The sequence below is a fragment of the Eleutherodactylus coqui genome, chromosome 13 (genome assembly GCF_035609145.1).
Source record: "Eleutherodactylus coqui strain aEleCoq1 chromosome 13, aEleCoq1.hap1, whole genome shotgun sequence".
Lineage (NCBI taxonomy): Eukaryota > Metazoa > Chordata > Amphibia > Anura > Eleutherodactylidae > Eleutherodactylus > Eleutherodactylus coqui.
The window spans coordinates 21,806,382-21,825,906 of record NC_089849.1 but is presented as its reverse complement, the minus strand read 5'-3'; the positions used below and the strand labels follow the sequence as shown (position 1 = coordinate 21,825,906).

At 47.4% G+C, this 19,525-nt stretch overlaps 1 protein-coding gene across 1 annotated transcript; it reads left to right on the top strand.

The window, feature by feature from the left end:
• Nucleotides 1-482: 482 nt before the first annotated feature.
• TTPAL (alpha tocopherol transfer protein like) lies at nt 483-18,885 on the top strand. Its single transcript, XM_066586883.1, is given in 6 exon segments — nt 483-537; nt 9,276-9,725; nt 10,851-11,044; nt 14,222-14,332; nt 18,512-18,584; nt 18,587-18,885. Coding segments are annotated over 6 exon segments (1,062 nt in total). The 5' UTR covers nt 483-503; the 3' UTR covers nt 18,787-18,885.
• Nucleotides 18,886-19,525: the final 640 nt, after the last annotated feature.

Below are 19,525 nucleotides of genomic sequence, written 5' to 3'. Positions count from 1 at the left end.
ACATCATAAGTACCAAAAAAATCATGTGATTAAAAATACAACTTGTCCCAGAAAAAACAAATAGGGCGGAAAAATTAAAAAGTTATGGCTCTAGAAATGCGAAGGGGTTAAACATGAAAGAGGTGATCTGATTGGATGATGCTGGCAGCTCTGACAAAGCAGTTTCAACGCAACACTCGTTCTGTATTCCCAGCGCGCCCTCTGCTGACAACCTGCCGCAATTGTAACTAAATATCACCAAGCAGACGTGGACGCGCACGTCAACGGACGTTTAAAAGCCAAGCGCGCCCCCGCCCTTCCCACCTCTCAGTTCCCAGAGCGCTTCGCCGTACAGGTGGGTGGACAGCGGACGTGCGAACACGTGATCAGGAGCAGCCTATCGGCTGAGAACGCAGGTGAGAGCCTGTATGAGGAGACCCGGGGGTGGAGAAGAGGTGAGCTGGTCCGCCTGATGCTGCAGGGTTCCGCATTCCTGGAGACGTCTCCCCCCTTCCTGCAGGTAAATGGTTCCGTCCGCTCTCCTGCTGCTCAGCACAGGTACTGGGGACTACGCGGGGATCGGCGGGAGGGGGTGCTGTGGGTGTATACAGCCCTACTGCCTCCGCTTATATGTCCCTGTGTACATGTATCCATGCAGTAGAGTATATAATGTATGCATTGAAAATGTACATAAATGTACAGATATCTGGATATACATAATGGGCCTGCCCAACAGTCAGACAGTCCTTGTTGCCCATAGCAACCAATCACAGCGCAGCTTTCATTTCTCAAGCTACTGAGCTAAAATAAAAGCTGTGCTGTGATTGGTTGCTATGGGCAACAAGGATGGTTTTGACCAACATCTTGTTTATATTATATATAATATGGTGATATCAGACTTTGCGTATGATACGCAGACGAAATAAATCACAGCATGCTCTATTTCTCTGCCTATCATACACGGTGCATTGCGAAGGGGCGGAGTCTCCAGCCGCACCTCTGCTCTGAACAGAGCCGGAAATTTGGAAAAAAAAATCACACTGTGCATGTCCGTGCCGCCAGAATCCTGAGCATGCGCAGTGCCAATGGCAGCCCATATGTGGTCTCTGCCGGCAGAGTGTAGAGGCTGCGATGTGTACATCGCTGCGTTGTGTGAATGATCCCCAATAGAGAGGAAAGGCGAGAACTGACCTTCTATTGTCGGTCCTACATCCTAGTTATTAAAGGGGTTTCCCAGGTATCCTCAGTATAGGTCAATAGTTGGTCGGCCGGGGTCTGTCGCTTGGGATCCCGACCGATCAGCTGAGTGGGGGGCATGCTGTCAGCGCCGCAAATACAGAGGTCAATTGATTTCAATGAGACCCCAGTGTGCAGTTACATGCGCCGGCCACTACACGGAGGTCGGCGCAGACGCTTCCACTCTGACCTCTGTGTATTTGCGGCACTGACAGCATGCGCCCGCTCAGCTGATCGGTCAGGGTCCCTAGCGACGGACCCCGGCCGATCAGCTATTGATGACCTGTCCTGAGGACAGATCATCAATAGTATCCTCCCTGGAAAACCCCTTTAATGTTTTTGATGGGGGCTTTTAGATGAATAGAACGTATTTATAGGATATTTCAAAATTCTTCTAAATTCCTATGAAAAAAGGAAATGTACAACAAATTCTGCCATGAATGCATTGTGATATATACCCGAGCTGATCTACCCGGCTTCGCCCGACTTACCTTGGTCCGGATGTTTACTTCTTGTTCGCACAAAAAAATTTCACAAAGCTGTGGTTATTTCAGAGGAACCGAGGAATACAATATGTATACACATAGAGGAGCGTTAGATTCTCCTCAGGCTGCATGTACCGATGTCCCCTCTGCAGAATGTGCCACCCCTCCCACTCTCCCCACGTATTACCCGTAAAGGTAATACCTCTTTTTATTCAAATTTATCCCTAGACTGGAGGTTGCAGCCCTTTAAGGCCCATTTAAATGGGATGAATGTTGGGCAAATGATGGCACTCGTCCCCCGCACATATTCGCTCTCGTGCTGCTGTACGGGAGCTGGTATCGCTGGCTCACAGCTGGGCGACTGCAGGAGATTTCTCTCCTCTCGCTCCCCCGCCCCTCTCCATTGACATAACATAGTGGCTGTTCAATACTGAACGGCTGCTATTTACAGTGAACGATGAGCGATCAGCTTTATGCAGCATAAATGATGGCCGATGAGCTGATCGTTCAGTGTAAATAGCAGCTGTTCCGTATTGAACAGCCGCTATGTTAGGTCAATGGAGGGAGCTGGGGGAGCGAGGAGAGAAATCTCCTGCAGCCGCCCCGACCCCCTGCTGGCTGCTCTGTTAGCGAGCCGGTGATACTAGATTCCGTGCAGGAGTGAGGACGCACACAGACGAGTGTCGGGCATCGTTGGCACTACATTTGTCCCGTCTAAATGAACCTTTAGCCTTAAAGGCATGCTCCATCCCTGCAGGCCATAGCCGCTTCCTTATGTACTTTACAGACTTTATTATATGCACATAGAGGTCAGTTAGATTGTTGTGCCAAATTTCACACTTGTACGACACCGGGAAGTTACATTACATAGGGGGTCACTTACTTTTGCAATTAGCATTGAATAATCAAGTTGTGAACCCTTTAGGCCCAATGCCCACGGCCGTGACGGGCTCAGCAAGTGGAATACCGCAGCGGAGCCCGTCACAGCACCCCCCAGAGACTCCATACTTACCTCCGGATCCACTGCCCGATGTCCCGCATGACGCTGCGGCACGTATGCGCAGTAGAGCACGTGATGTGCCGGCCACGTCATGTGACGCGGTAAGCGGTTTCACGCTATGGCTTCCATTGACTGCAATGGAAGCCGGCCGCGCGTACGCCCGCGGCAAATAGAACATGCCGCGGGTGAGTACGGAAGGATTCACAGGGCGGAATGCCACAGTTGAATTCCACACCGTGAGCATTGCGCTGTGGGGTTCAATAGAACCTTATAGCTGCGGGGAAACGTCGTGGATTTCCGCCGCGTGATACACGGGGGAAATCCGCCCGTGGGAATTAGCCCTTACTTTTCCTATTTAGGACCTCAAGAATGGCCATGTCAAATTTCACGTTTATGTGATACCAGGAAATGAGAGATTTAGTGACGAGTCAGTTAGGCCCAATGTCCACTTTTCGGGTGACCCGCAAATCGAAGCCGCCCTTAGGGATACATTAGCATCCACAAACGATTTAAAAGCATTCGGATTCCATTCCCCCCCCCCCCCCCCCCCCATCCCGCGTGCGGATCGCACGCTGCTGGAGAAAATTGCAGCATGCTCTATTTCGTCCGTGGATTCCATTGAAGTCAATGGAGGCTCTCCTATCCGCGGCGCAGCCACAGCTGCTGTTTTGGCTGTTCCACGGATCCGTGGGATACGTCCAGACACATCCTCCGTGCTGAAGGAAGAAGATCCGGCTGGCGAGGGGGAGAAGATCCGCGCGGGAGTCGGAGAGGTAAGAAAACGTTTTTTCCTCTCCATGTCCGCGGGCACGCACTGATTCCACAGTGGAATCCGTGCGTGCAAGTAAACATCGGGCCTCAATCCGCTGACGGGCGGGCCCCAATGATCAAGTATTGATGGGCTGTCAAAATTCAAAGGCCGGATAACCCATTTAAGTAATAAAACCGTGTCTGGCCGTCTTTGCGTACCAGACTACCTGGTGCCTTACGTCCTACTGTCATCCATACGAAAGCACTGAGTGGCGCGATTCGTAAGCGGCGGCACCATTGTGCACTAAATGGATTGTATGGACGTTTAAAAGGGTTGAATGAGAAAACCATGGCAGCTTTGCTCCAGAAACGGCTCCACTCTTGTCTACGTGTTGTCACCGGTATTACAACTCTATTCACTTGAACAGAGCGGAGCTGCAATACCACACACAGCCTGCGAACTAGAGTGGTGCTGTTTCTAGAAGAATGACAACCATAAGGGCTCTTACCCACTTGAGTTTTTTCTTAATGCTGTGCTAACGCTGCGTTTTTGGGTTTTTTTGTTACGCAATTGTCAATGGGACTTTCTAGTGTTAAAAACGCATCGCACAAAAATCGCAGAGCGCCAACTACTGATGCCTCGTTAACATTAGAAAGACCCATTGACAATCGCGTGAAAAAAACGCAAGTAGGTGGGAGCCCTGAGTGTTGCCTGACTTCTGCCTCATGCGCCCGGCCTCTGCAGTAACTTGCAGGACAAGTCTGTTCAGAAGTTGCCCCATCTAGTAATAGTTGGCCGGATGGGTGCGATCAGTATGCACAGCCCACACATCTTGCCGCACGGGGTTTGTTACTTAAAGGGGCAGCACAGAATTTAATAAACCCTGCTGGATGAGGCTGAGCTGCAGTACCGCCCACAACCTGTAGACGGGTGTGGTGCTATTTTTAAGAGAAGCGGCCATTTTTTCTACTCCTGGATAACGCCGCTCATTTTGCACGTAGTAACTTATATGGTGTCGTTGGTTGTGGGATAGTCGTTATTGGTAAGGGACAGCGTAGCCATGATGGGTCAGGATGTGCGCCTCTTACAATCAGGTCTCCATTATGCGTCTAAAATCTGCAGCATGTCCGCATCAGAAACGGTCAAATTCCGCACCAGCCCTCACCCGGCAACTAAATGCTGCCGCTGTCATCAGGTGATGTGGAAGTGGGCGCCTTACCTAACTGGCATTGCGCCACTCAGGAGCATTTGCCGACCCATTTGGGCAAATTGGATGCTGCATCGCCATCTTCACGTTGTGGATTTTACCAACACGGATTTAGAAGCCATGTTATGTGGAAAAAAGTGGCGCGTTCCTTTGCAGATCCACGCAGAATAGGAAATTCCGCACGTGGATTTTGCCGATTAACCCAGCCGAATCTGCATGTGGATCCACAGCAGAAATGCGCTACTTGGGTACGGATTTTTGCCACGGGGCCGCATCCATACAGAGAAATCGTCCTCGGATTCCGCTGTATGAGCGCGCCCACAGAATCCTGAACCGCAATCGCGATTAGCGAAATATCGCCTGTTCCTGTATCGCCGACAGACTTGACATTCAGGTGTTTGGGAAAGCTGGGTGACGCCTATTATGGCCGCCATTACATGTTCCAGAGGGGTTGTCTGATGCTGTTGACTGAGGCGGACAACTCGGGGGTCTTACAGTAACGGAATAGGTGATGTAACAGGCGGCGACATCTGCGCTCTTGTTGCTATGGGTTACAGCAACAGCTGCTTACTTTCCCATAATGCCACATTGGAGAAGTATCTCAGAGCTGATGTATGGGGAAAGTGGGGCAGTTGCCCGTGGCAACCAATCAGGTCACTGCTTATATTTTTCAGGGGGGCCTCTGAAAATGTGAGGTGACTTCTGATTGGTTGCTATGGACAACTGCTCCACTGTTGCTTGGCAGCAGTTGTGACCCTGCTCCCCTTCAGTCTGCCGCCCGTGTGGTTGCGTGCCAAGTGCGGTCTGCTCGCTGACTCTCGCTGTCCGGTGACAGTTATGACAGGAAGTCTTGTGTAATTCCTTCATGAGGAGACGCTCCACAGCTTCGTCTGACATGGCGCAGGGGATACCAGTGTGTTATACACCTGCCGCCGCCACGCCTTATAATACTGGTCAGACATTGGTCTTGTTGCTCATAGCAACCAGTGGTGCAGTGGCCATTTTTTTTCCAGAGCTGAGCTCTGATTGCTCGCATAACTAACGAGGTAAGTTTTTCCGTTCGGCCTCAATCACACAGGCATACGAGCCGTAAAAAAAACGCACATTTTTCATCTTTACAGCATATGCGCGTTTTTTTATGTACATGTCGCACCTATGTCATGTGTTTTTCATGCACACAAAAGACAAGTGATGTCCGTTTTGTCACAAACCACAGAAACCTGAGTGCGCAAAAAAAATGCAGTGAGCACGGAAATTAATGCGTGTTCGCTGCAAATTTTTTTCACGTATCCATAGACTTTCATTGGCAAATTTTTGCCCATGAATACAAGCCGATATAGGAGTGTTTGTAGTCTGGTCAGTGAAGACTATGGTCTGAATACGGGCGGCCCATACCTCTGTGTGAGAGGGCCCCCAGGGCGCGTTCATACGGGTGTGTATGTGCAGCGTATTACGCCATGGCTGAATCCCCATTGATGAGCCCTTAGGGTGTAAGGACCAGACCACACATGGGATATTGTGGACAGTTTTTAGCACCGGTACTGAAGTAGTACATATCAGAGGTTGAGCGGGTACAAAGGCGGCAACTGAAGTAACAAATGAAATGGGCGGACTACAATACCCAGACAAGTTCTCAAACTTTGTGATTAATTTAGAAAAAAAGCCAGCTGAGGGGCGACCTAATAACTATGTATAATATATCAGGGGTCAGTACAGAGATCTTACCCATCATCTATTTATACCCAGGGCTGCAACAAGGGGGCGCCCTCTACGTCTAGAGGAAAGAAGATTTCTACATAACACAGAGGGGGTTCTTTACTGTAAGAGCAGTGAGACTATGGAACTCTCTGCCTGAGGAGATGCTGATGGTGAACTCGCTAACAGAGTACAAGAGGGGCCTAAAGTGTAACGATATTACATGTTAGTGTTTCCACGTAAATAGGACACTGTCATATTAACTTTTGCCCCAAAAGAGGTACAGTGTCTTATTTTCGGAGGGTGTCTTAATACTCACCTAGCAGGCGCCCTTCAGGTCCGTCTCGCTGGGCCGCGGTGCTCCGGCAGGCTTCTGTGTAGTCCTCAGCGCTGAGAGAGCATTCTCTTCCTGGTAACGGGGCTTGAATACCCCGCCTCCAGCAAGAGATTGGTTCAGGAACACCGCCTCAGCCAATCGCAGCAATCGGAGCTGGCGTTCGACAAACCAATCACAGCCATTTATTGAAGCTGGACCTCTGAGGACTACACTGAAGATTGCCTGAGTGCTGCAGCCCAGCGAGAGGGATCAGAACGGCAACTGCTAGGTGAGTATTATTATTTTTTTCATGTAGTGTAGCTAGGGCTTATATTTCAAGCCACCCCTAAAGATCAGGGTAGGGCTTATTTTCTGGGAAACATGGTATATCACTAATTACTTCAGTAGTTTCGGTGATCCGGGGATTATTCCGGTTTAATAATTCTGCTCTTTCTCTGACAGTTATTACAGGATGGAGCACAGCTAGCACACAGTATGCTGTGTGGAGTGTGCTCCAGTAATGATGAAAAGCCACAGCATGTGCTCCAGAGATTCTCCTGGCAATGATGAACAGGCAGAGCATGTTTTCTGCACTCTGAAAAAAATGTTTGGTTCGATGTTAGCCAGTAGAGCAAAATGTGATTGTTCTCAGCAAGAGAAACCAAGTCATCTTGTAGATATGATACCTTTCAATGGCTAACAAAACTACATGATGTCACAGTGAGCTTTCCAACCTCTCAGGGTCCTTCCTCAGGCTTAAATGGAGCATTTAACCCTGAGTAGGTTTGAAAGCTCGCTGTAACATCATGTATTTTTGTTAGCCATCAAAAGGTATCCTATCTACAAGATTACTTGGTTTCTCTTGCTGGGAACAATCACATTCTGCACAGAGTACCCCTCTACCGTCATCCACATCAGAGACCCGGTCCGGCCCACCCACTGGTCCGCTTGCTGGGAAATTTTTACATCTACTACTCAGGAATGCCTTTAGTAGCGTGGGAATGATGGATACTGCACAAGAATAGCAGTGCTGTTGGTTAGCTGGCCTGAAGCTGGTGGCGGGTTCCCTTTAACAAGTGATCATTAATGTTCAGCTTGTTATTAATACACAAATAATTCACAGTAACTAGATTACATCTGCATCAAACTTCTGGTCACATGACGTGTGATCTGGATGCTGGTGCTCCATGTGGGCATTGGAGCATGAGCACTGTGCACTCCAGCAGGTCACATGATTCACTCTGTGATGTCACGGATTACTCTGGGAGTAATCGAAGTGTATAATGATGAATACACCTTTAATAAATGAGGCTCATTATGTGTTGTAACGGTAGCCATGTTGGTAGTCAGTCACTCAGTTTACCAAGTACCAGATGTAACGAGAACGGCCTATAAAAACGGACCAATTAATGGCCCAAATCAAATAATTGTTTAATCATTAACTTCTCTGTGACTGATTACTAATAAGGTCATAATGTCCAACCAAACAGAAAACGTCATTGGGAATCTTGGCGTTTAAATACATTAGCCAAACAGAAAATTGTGTAACCCAGTAGTGCACGCACCCTGCAAGATACAGGCGCTGGTCCGCAACAAAAATCACTGTAGCTACTGATATTGGTGCCTACTGTGGGGCCGACTGTCTGACTGTCTCTCAGAAAGGAACAATTATAGGTCTACTTTCTTGGCATCAGGTATGACTGTTAGTTCCTTATCTCCCTCCATAGAAGTGTATTGTCCTAGACATCGTAGAGCTGGTGGCGGGGGCACTAGGCAATGCTTAATGACCTGAGAACAGAAAGCTTAAAAGTAGCTGGTTGGGCATAGACAGTTGTCTCAAAGATTGTGAGGGATGCGTCTAAGGGTCCTTTTACACGGGACGACCGGTGGGTGCAGTTGCCTGACAGGTCGACCCAGTAATGATGGCTGCTTTTACACAGGAAAGATCATCAGTGATTGGAGACAGATCGGGCCGGGGATCCTTCCACCTGGCCTGCCCGCCTCTATTCACAGTAAACAGGCAGTCGTTCATATATGAACGACTACCTGTTCTCACAGGCCGATCCATCAATCTGTTTTTAGGCACGCGTAAACTGAACAAAGAACAAATCATCGTTTGTCGTACCATATGTGGACTTTTACATTGAATGACAATCGTTTAGATTCTCGCTCATTGTGGGAATCTGAACGATTTGTCGTCCCGTGTAAAAGAGCCCTAACTTCAGACTTCATATCAATAGTTTACACGCCATTTATGCCCAATATGGGGTTTTACTAGTTTGACGCTTTAGCCGCTACTTTTCATGTACACGTTTATAATATTTGTAGCCACTAATACCACATGAGGAGCCGCAAAAGTTGGACCATAACTGGTCTGTGGACATGGTGTATCACTTGAACAAGGCTTGTATAAAAAGTCTGACTTTGGCTTGAAGGAATGCTGCCTTCCAATAGGTGGCACTGTAGAGGTTGTATTCCATCTCCCCTATTTACATGAACGTTAGATCATGTGTTTGAATGCTGCACTGGTCAATCATTGGAACAGTATGGAACTTAGTTTATAGAAACGTCTCGTAGAAAAGTTATCATGTTCTTCTCATCTACAGCTGTGACGTCTTCAATGGCACAAGACAATGAGACCTCGGTAGGAAGTTCCTCTGTCTCCTCTTCCTTGGAAGTAGACTCCACCCTCCACGAGGGCTACGTCTGTACGTTAACTCCAGAGTTGGTCCTCAAGGCTAGGGAAGAATTGCAAGAGAAGCCAGAATGGAGGTTACGTGATGTGCAGGCTCTGAGGGACATGATATGGAAGGACTACCCCAACCTAAGGACACGAGTGGATGATGCTTTCCTGCTTCGCTTCCTCCGGGCTCGCAAGTTTGACTACGACCGTGCTCTACAGCTGTTGGTCAATTACTATACTTGTCGGAAAGGTTGGCCGGAAGTATTTAGCAACCTGAGACCTTCTGCGGTTAAGCCAGTGCTGGACTCTGGGTTCTTGACTGTTCTACCTCTTGCAGACACTGAGGGAAGACGTATTGTCTGTATGCGCCCGGGTATGATGAAACGTGTCCCCTGTTTTTGTACTGTATGTAGTATCAAAAAACGGAACATTGAAGTCAATGGGATCTGTTTTGATGTCCATTCCCAAGAATCTTTTGGTCAGAAAAGCTGACAGAAATGGACCCTTATGACCAAAGGCCCATTTACACGCAACGATTATCACTCAAAATTCGTTCAAACGATGGCATATAAGCAATAATTGTTGCATGTAAATGCTGCCATCGTTCACTCTTCGGCTAAACGATGATTTGAAGGTGAGCTTAAAATCCATTGTTCGGCCGGAGAGAGATGGCAGGGACCGCATGCTGTGTTCTGCACGGGAGTCAGAGATTACCTTGTATTCTGACGGACAGCCTATGCGAGCACAATGGAGTTGTGTGCAGAGCTCAGATCACATGCAGTGCTCTGCAAACAGCTCCTGGAGGTCCTTTTACACGCAAATGAAGCTGATAAAGTGTTAATGGAAATTATTGTCCATTAACACTTTATGCAAAACAATCACTAAAACTTTCAATCGTTTGAAAGATTGTCTTTGCGTGTACATGGGCCTTTACTATCATACGCCATAGAAGTCAACCACTGTTGCATAACAATAATGCAGGTTTCCGTTATTGTCTGGAGAGAAAAAAGTTAAGTTACAATTAAACACAAAAGTTACATCAGCCACTGTACTGCGGAAGTCATTATTCACCCTAAACCTTAGATTTGAACTCCGCATGAAGTTTTAAGTACCTTTTAAAGAGGATCTGTCATGACCTCATGTCAGCAGGGGCCGGCTGCATAGCTTCTCAGTTGTGCTGGCTCTTTTGTTACTCGCCCCATTTTTACAGTTGGAGCTCTTCATATATTTGGCTCCCAGTGCTGTGAATGACTCAAGCAAGTGGTCTCCACCGATCACTGTCAACCTACTTAACATGTTTACCTCTTCTAGCAAGAGGAGGGGGATGAAGCTGCAGCTTCTTCCTCCGCTAAATTGCATGCTGTGAGAGGGAGCAGAAGTAGGAACACCTCCTATTTCCTTAGTATGATGAGCATCACACCGGTAGGCATAGTGAGGTGAGAAATACTTATCCGTATTCATCACTTCAGTTATTTATTTTACTACTACTTTCCATAAGGTCAGTGGAATCCCCAAAGTTTCCCGATTACCGAAAATCTTCGTGCCATATATCTGTCACTGGAAAAACTGATAGAAGCTGAGGAAACCCAAGTGAATGGTATTGTGATCCTGGCGGACTACGAGGGAGTTGGCTTATCCCAAGCGTCGCATTTTGGACCATTTATTGCCAAGAAAATCATCGGGATTCTTCAGGTAAGAAAAGAGATGGGAGGGGGAGCGGGGCTATAAAATTAGGGAAGAATATTTATCAACACTAGTGGGATTACCAATTCCTAAACTGTACCTAGTGGGGTTTCGTGGGAGGGCGGTGGTATCTTAACCCCTTAGTGACGGAGCTTTCTTGCTTTTTTTCTATTTTGGTTTCCCCCCTTTTAAAAAATTGTAACTCCTTTATTTATCCATCGACGTCTCTGTATGAGGGCTTGTTTTTTGCGGGACGACTTGTATTTTTGAATGGTACAATTTACTGTACCATATAATGTACTGAAAAACTCTTAAAAAATTCTAAGTGGAGAGAAATTGAAAAAAAAAATTACATTCTGCCATCTTTCGGTGCGCCCTGTTTCTACGGCGCACAAACTGCAACAAAAATGACATGAGAACTTTATTCTGTGGGTCAGTACGATTACTATCTTTTTTTAAAGATATTTAATTTTTTAAAATTATTTTCTGTCTCTATTTTCTGCGCACAATAACTTCTGTATTTTTTTGGGCGACCTATTTGTGTGAGGACTCATTTAGTGCGGTATGTCCTGACATTTCCGTTGGTACCATTTTTGTATACAAATGACTTTTTTGATTGCTTTTTATTACATTTTTTCTTGGAGACAAGTTGACCAAAAAAGCGCATTTCTGGCATTTTTACATTTTTTTTTTTTTTTTTGGGACGACGTTCACCGTGCGGGGTAAATAATGCATTACTTTGCTAGATCGGACTTTTACATAGTAACATAGTATGTAAGGCCGAATGAAGACAATGTCCATCTAATCCAGCCTGTCTATCCTACTGTGTTGTTGATCCAGAGGAAGGCAAAAAAAACCCAAGAGCAGAAGCCAATTAGCCCTTTTGGGGGAAAAATTCCTTCCCGACTCCCTAATGGCAATCAGACTGTTCCCTGGATCAACCCCTAATAGTTCCTACCTGCCTGTAAACACGGATTAACAATTAACATAAGATTTATATCCTGTACGGACGCAGCGATACCAATACATATTTTATTTTTATTGAATTTTTATTTTTTTTACACTTTCTTTCAGTCCCCAGGGGGGACCACAACCAGCGATGCTTTGATCGCTCCTGCAGTATGACGTAATGCTATAGCATTATGTCATACTGCTTTTTGACAGGCAGCCTATGAAGCCACCCCACAGGAATGGCTTGATAGGCAGTCTGCTAAGGCAGCCCTGGGGCCTTTCAGAAGGCCCCCGGCTGCCATGGCTCCTGCATGGCTCCCCCATTTTCACCACGGGGGGCCGTACGGGACCCCTGAACATTGTTCGGAGGATTTAAATGCCGCTGTCAGAATTGATAGTGGCATTTAAAGGGTGAATAGCTGCGATTGGCCGCACGGACGATTCCAGCTATTGCCCTCGGGTGTCCGCTGTAGTAAACAGCTGACGCCCGCGCTGTATGGAGGGAGATGGCAGAGCTATCTCCCTCCATACACGTCCTGCAATGGCAGGGCGTAAAAAAACTTTTGGGCCGTCACTAATGGGTAAAAGGGAAGCAGATACTGTCCTGTGGTAGACCCACTTTAAATCAAGCTCTCAGATACCCACTGGCAATAGTGGATATAAAACGAGCACAAATCTTGTATCCTACCAGAACGGACTGTACAGATGCGGTAATCTAAGAATGATTGAACAGACAAGGAAGTTATATTATATCACCTCTGACATTACACTGTCAAAAAATAAAAAATCTAGCCCCTAGAAGTTGTCGTTTTGCTGCAAACTGGGCATGCAGCTCCATCTCAGGCAGATCTGTAAATGATGGGAGTTGTGGTGATTAGATGGACGGTCTGGTCACCGGAGGCCCTATAAGTGGTTCCCCACTTGGCCTATAAGAGGCTCTCGGAGGCTCCTTGTGTGTAGTGACCTCTTCTTCCGCTTGTGTAGAGCTTGTTGATCACTAGACGCCTCTACGATGCAGAGAAGAGATATCACCCCGTTACCAGAGGGGGGCGCAATATTGGGATGTGAGAAGCTGGATGGTCGTATCAGTGAATTGTCCCCCACCGAGACGTTCTGACCAGACTGTTAGGAGGTGTTGGGACCAGTGGATGTATGAGGGCACACAAGGTGACCGGGCTCAGGATGCCCCCAATAGACCACCAGTAGAGAGGAGCGTCTGATCATCCGACAAGCATGACTAGCTCCATCGGTTTTGTTGTTTGCCATCCAGAGACGGGGGCGCCATTGCATACGACTAGTAGTGGTACGAGGGACAAGGACAGATCAGTGATATGTTCAGGACATCTGCAGGCACATGTGTTCCTCTAATGGCGGCTTCCAAGTGGCTTCCAGCAGGATAATGCTCAGCCGCACACACAAGGCGGTCACAGGTATGGCCCCACAACATTGTCACACTTCCATGGCTGCCTGGTCACCAGATATATTGCCAATAGAACATGCATGGGACCATCTGGGATGCCAGCTTCGACAACCTACAAGGTTGCACGATCTAGAGGCTTAGTTACAGCAAATGTGGAGTGATATGCTGCCAGGATACCATAGAGATACTGTATGCCTCTATGCCTACCGGGTACTAGAGCCTCCATGCCTGACTGTATCACATCTTGTATCCAGGCTAGAGGTGGTACAACAGGGTACTAGAGCCTCCATGCCCACCCGTATCACATTTTGTATCCAGGCTAGAGGCGGTACAACAGGGTACTAGAGCCTCCATGCCCGCCCATATCACATCCTGTATCCAAGCTAGAGACGGTACAACAGGGTGCTAGAGCCTCCATGCCCGCCCGTATCATATCTTGTATCCAAGCTAGAGGCGGTACAACAGAGTACTAGAGCCTCCATGCCCCCTGTATCACATCTTGTATCCAGGCTAGAGGCGGTACAACAGGGTACTAGAGCCTCCATGCCCGCCCGTATCACATCTTGTATCCAAGCTAGAGGTGGTACATCAGGTTACTAGAGCCTCCATTCTAGGGGTCAGTTTTCCCCAATAAATTCTCCTTTTGCTCTGAAATGTAATCCCTTACTCGTATCAATGTTACAATCACAGTTTCATTTGATTGTGACAACTTCTAAGGGAGGGGCCTTGTTGTTTACAGTAGGCGTATTTAGAGAAACTTGTTTTTTTAAGAGGCGATGCTCAATCATTGATTTCTATTTCTTTATTTATAACAGGACGGTTTTCCAATTAGAATAAAAGCCGTCAACATCATCAACGAACCGAGGATATTTAAAGGGATCTACGCCATACTGAGGCCATTTTTGAAAGAGAAGATAGTAAAGCGAGTAAGTGGGGTATGGCATACATTGGGCTGCTGCCACTTAGTGCTATAGAGAGGGATGACTACTAAGGCCTCCTCCTCCTGGTCGTGCCCGGAACGGTGTGCAGCAGTTGTGGCATGCTCATTTGTGATGAGCGGTGGAGAAAGCTCGGTGATGCTGGCCGTGCACGGTAAGAGCCGGTGGTGACCGATCTTCCCTGTTGGAGAAATCCCTTAATTTAAGTGATACTCAAGGGGTATCGACCAGGTATGCTCAATTGTCTTTTCTGGGCACCATAGAAGAACACAGCATGGAGCGGTCAAGTGTGGTTCCAGAGCCCCTCTAAGAAAAAGCTCATTCATTTATCACAAAGACTAGAGTAAAGGAGTCTATAATAGACGAATCGTAGGCGGCCAACGCCCAGGGTTACGGTAACGAATCATTATAGCAGTGTGATAATACGGAATAGGACGCTTGCATGCATTATTATTTGAGAAGCACAAAAATTTGGATGTAACTATATATGTATTCCAGGAAACGCTCATACCCCTCCCGCTTCCCAAGGATACAATGTGTACACGAGCTTTGGATGAAGGTGTATTAATCCCTTAAGGATGCGGCTCCCCCCCACCCCTTTTTTTTTTTTCCTCCTCCCTCTTTTTAAAAAATCATAACTTTTTATTTAACCATCGGTGTGGATGTCTGAGTACTCAGACGCTTGAGAGACGTCCTGTAGTTTCTATTGGTACTATTTTGAAATACATATGACTTTTTGGGGTTTTTTTTTCTTTTTTTGGTCCCTTTTTTTTTTTTCTTCATTATTACAAAAATCGCAATTCTGGTGGCGTTTGTTTAAATTTTTTTTTTACAAAGTTCACGGTGCAGGCTAAATGTGTTGCCTTGAGAGATCGGACTTTTATGGACGCAGCAATGCCAAATATGTTTTTTTTTTTGTCATTTAGATTCTTTTATTAATATCTCAAAAGGTGGTTTTTTTTTTTTTGGTTTTTTTTTAAAAGAAGGCCCCTGACTGCCATGGCAACCACATGGCAACCCGCTTTCTCGTTGAGGGGGGCAGTGCGGGACCCCCAAACATCGATCGAGCATTTAAATGCCGCTGTCAGATTTGTCGTCAGCATTTAAAGGGTTAACGCTTCAATAAGCAGCACGGATTATCAGAGCTGTTGTGGGTAGGTGTTGGCTGTAAGAAACAGCTGACACCTGCATTGTATGGAGTGGGATCGACCTGCGATCTTCCTCCATACATATCCTAAAGCTACAGGACGTAGCTGTACATCCTGTAGAGCAGGGGTGTCAAACTCCTTTTCACCGAGGGCCACATCAGGCTTATGGTGACCTTCAAAGGGCCGATTGTACAGTAAGGGCTCGTTCACACAAGCGTATTTGCGTACATAATATGCAGTGAATAGAAGCCATTGATTTCAATGAGTTCATTGACATGATGTGTATTTTCACGCAGCATGACCTATTTTGTTGCGCACTACGCACCCCGATAGGCCATTGAAGTGAATGGGCCGCGCAAATACGTGGTGAATGCGCAGGAAACCTCTGTATTCACTGCATATTTGTGCACCATTTCAATGGGCCCATCTGCGTTCCTTTTTGCATACGCAAATATACAGGCATAAGCGATTTTCGATTGCGCAAATACGCAGCGTATGTGTGCGACCAAAATACACTTACACCCGTGTGAACGAGCCCTAATAGTGACCCTGATAGTGGCCCCAGTAAAAATAGCGACCCCCACAGTGGACCAATTAGTAATATTAACCCCCTCAGTAGTAATACCCCCATAGCAACATTAACCCCCCCCCCCTCAGTAACAATATTAAGCCCCCCCCCTCAGTAATAATAATAAACTCCCTTAGTAATAAGCCCCCCCCCTCAGTAATAATAAGCCCCCCTCAGTAGTAATAATAAGCCCCCCCAACCCATATACTTACCTCCTCCTTGCTGTCAGTGCCGCTCCCCCTCTGCTCACGCTGAGCCCTGATGCACACTGACGTCAGTGTGTGCGCCCAGCACGCTTCCTCCCTGAGTCCTCTCCTGCGGAAATGAAGAGCAGAGGACTCAGGGGAGGAGGATCCCGGCTGCACACTGGCGTCAGAGTGTGCGCCGGGATCAGCGCTAACAGTGATTACCAGCGAGGAGCTGCGGCACCCCAGCTGGCAATCACTGCAGTGGTAAGCGCCGTCGGCACGCCGCGGCCCACATAACACGAGGCAGCGGGCCGGATTCGGGTCTTGTGTTTGACACATGTGCTGTAGAGTTTAAGGGGTTAAATAACAAGTGTAACGCAGGTCATCGGAATACTTTAACACCCCTTAGAATGGCAACAAATTCTGCCCCTGAGGAGCGAGGAGGATGTCTGGACCCCTCGTACACCTTAGAAGGTTGGCCAGGCCCGCTGGGATCAGCTGACATTCGCGTAATGTGTATCGCCACTTTTAATTAAAGGGTCTTCACACCTAGGAACTTCCTGACTGAGGTGAGAAACCGCGGCTGGCTTCCCAACCACCTCGCCAGGTATTGCAGAAACAGCCCAGCGCGGCAGCCTCACCCGGTTTCCGTAAATGCCATTGAAGTGAATAGACGCTACGGAAATGGCGTAAGGCGGCTGCTGCGGCTGTTTCTGTGTTGCAGTCAGGAAGCCAGCCGTGGGTTTGTCATCTCAGCCAGGAAGTACTGAGATGGGACAACCCTGCTAAGGTGCGTTCACTTGCTGCAGATCCCCAGGAGAATCCCTTTCCATTAAAAGGGTGAAGTCTGCTGCGGACCTGAGCCAACATACATTTTTCTGCTGCAGCAGATACGCCTCTGTGGAAGCGGCCCTGGGCCTCGTTCACACGGGCTACAAAATCATCGCTACAAAGCGCACCTATGTGAAGCTCATGGTTTCCAATGGGTTCTTTCACATACATGCGTTTTGTATCCCGTGTGATAGAGACCTAAGGCCGCTTCCACACAGGCGATTTTTCTCATTCGAGATGTGACAGTTCTACAAATCTCATGTATGTGGAGCCCCTGCTTTCCTATTGGTTCCACACGCGCCATGTTTTGTAGCCTGCTACATTACAAGATTCCGAAATCGCGGCATGCTTTAAACAGCTGCGATTTGCAATTTTTTTTTTGAAGCCCATGTTTCCCTATGGAGGCTGCTACTTTCTCGCATCGCACAGCACGAACTTGTGATTTTTTTTTTTTTTTTTTTTCATGCTATGTGATGCAATTTTAGCATTAGGAAGTCCAATTAACTTTCTCGCTACAAAATCACACGGTTTTTATCACGTGACAAAATCTCGGGCAGCAGCGGCGCGATGCTACATTTTTTCCTAAGAAAAACATCATTGACGCTACAGAATCGTGTTCACATATTAGCGATATCACTGTCACCTGTGAAGAAGCGGCCTCCTTCACACGGGCGATATTGCTGCGACTTCTCGCGATGATACCACTGTTTTGTAGCGCTACAAAGCTGTGTGACTTTGTAGCACAACATACGAAGATTTTCAGGGGGGGGGGGGGGGGGGAGTTTTAAATATAAACCTTACCTAGAAATTATGCCATAGCTGCAGGAAAGATGGCTGTGATTGGTTCATCAAGTGCTGGCTGTGATTGGCTAAGTGTCAGCCAATCACAGCCAGCGCTTCCAGCAGGCAGGGATGTTTCAATCCCCGGCCAGAAGAGATGAAGAGAAACAGTGCTGGCGAACTGAGAGGAAGCTGCAGCAGCGTCGGACATTGCTTCTAAGGTGATGTATGTGAAGGAACCCATAGGAAAGCATGGGCTTCACATACATGGGATTTGTAGCAACGCGACAAAATTGCGCGACTTTGTCGCCCGTGTGAAGGAGGCCTTAGTTTTATACATTCAGACGCTGAATTTTCCTGACTGGCATAAAATCTGATCGCCAGGGCATGATTTACTTGTTACCGTGGCAATCAGGTTTCGTCCAGCCCTGATTTTAAAGGAGCACCAAACCCAGAAAAGACTGAGAAACAAAGTACAAAGATCAGTTGAGCTTCATGTCAATTGTAGTTGGCGCATCAGGGGCGGAGTCGTCTTAGCTCCACCCCTTTCACGCCAGTCTACACTTTGGCACGTGGTGGCTCTGATGATAAAGTGATTTCCCATCCCTTCAATTACAGGAACAATTAATTAGTCTCATTTTCCCCCGTATAGATATTCCTACACGGGTCGGACCTGAACTCTCTGCACAACAACATCCCCAAGGCCATCTTGCCGGAAGAATATGGTGCACCGCTGGGAAGCTGGATATGTCTGCCTGGAGCCAAATCCTCTTGGCATCTGAAAATGACTTTGCACAGGACTTTCTCCAGGCCGACCTCGCTCGAGACGGCTCCCTCCAAGGACTTGTAATGAACGATGCCGAGTCGGACTACTTGCAGTATGAGGAGTCTGCACGTGGGGTTAAATCCCAGCTCTACTGTTACTGAATAGTATTCTTGTGTCGTTGGTTGTGGCTGAGATCCCGGGACGAGCGTCTCAAAAATGTCCATCAGGTGCCCTTCTTTTTTTTTTAATTGTTCGTTTTTAACTCCTCCCTCCCCCCCCCCCACCCCCCCCCTCCCCCCCCCCCCCCCCCCCCGTTAACCTGTATTCATTGATATGGTGGTTAAACGTTTGATAATGTATCATATCATTGCCAAATGCCGCTCCTACCGTTTTGCAGCTTTACATAAAGGACTTGACTTTTTTTTTTTTTTTAAATATCTAATACTTCTTATATAGCCTAAAATAAGCACAATGGGTCACGCCACGGCACTGACAGCCCTCTCTTGTATAACTACAACCCTTACCATGCTCTGCCATGGTGTATTTTATTACTGTGTTCGACTCTGTATTTAAAGGGGTTGTCCAGTTACCGGACAACTTTCCCGTAATAGACCTATCTGTATTAAAATAACAAACAGAGCTATACTTACCCCTCCGCCATGGCCTGGGATCCAGCGCTGCAGTCCCGCTGTGGTCCCAGTGATTGTTTTAACAGCAGGTTTCATAGGAAGTCACGTGACTCCTGCAGTGTCACCTCTTGTTCTCCTGGCATGGGCGCTCACATCCTGAGCACCATGATGCCAGAAGCTCAGGAACGTGACGCTGCAGTCACCTGACTTCTTGTGATGGCCGCTCTCACAACAAACACTGGGACCACCACGTGGCTGCAGCGCTAGATCA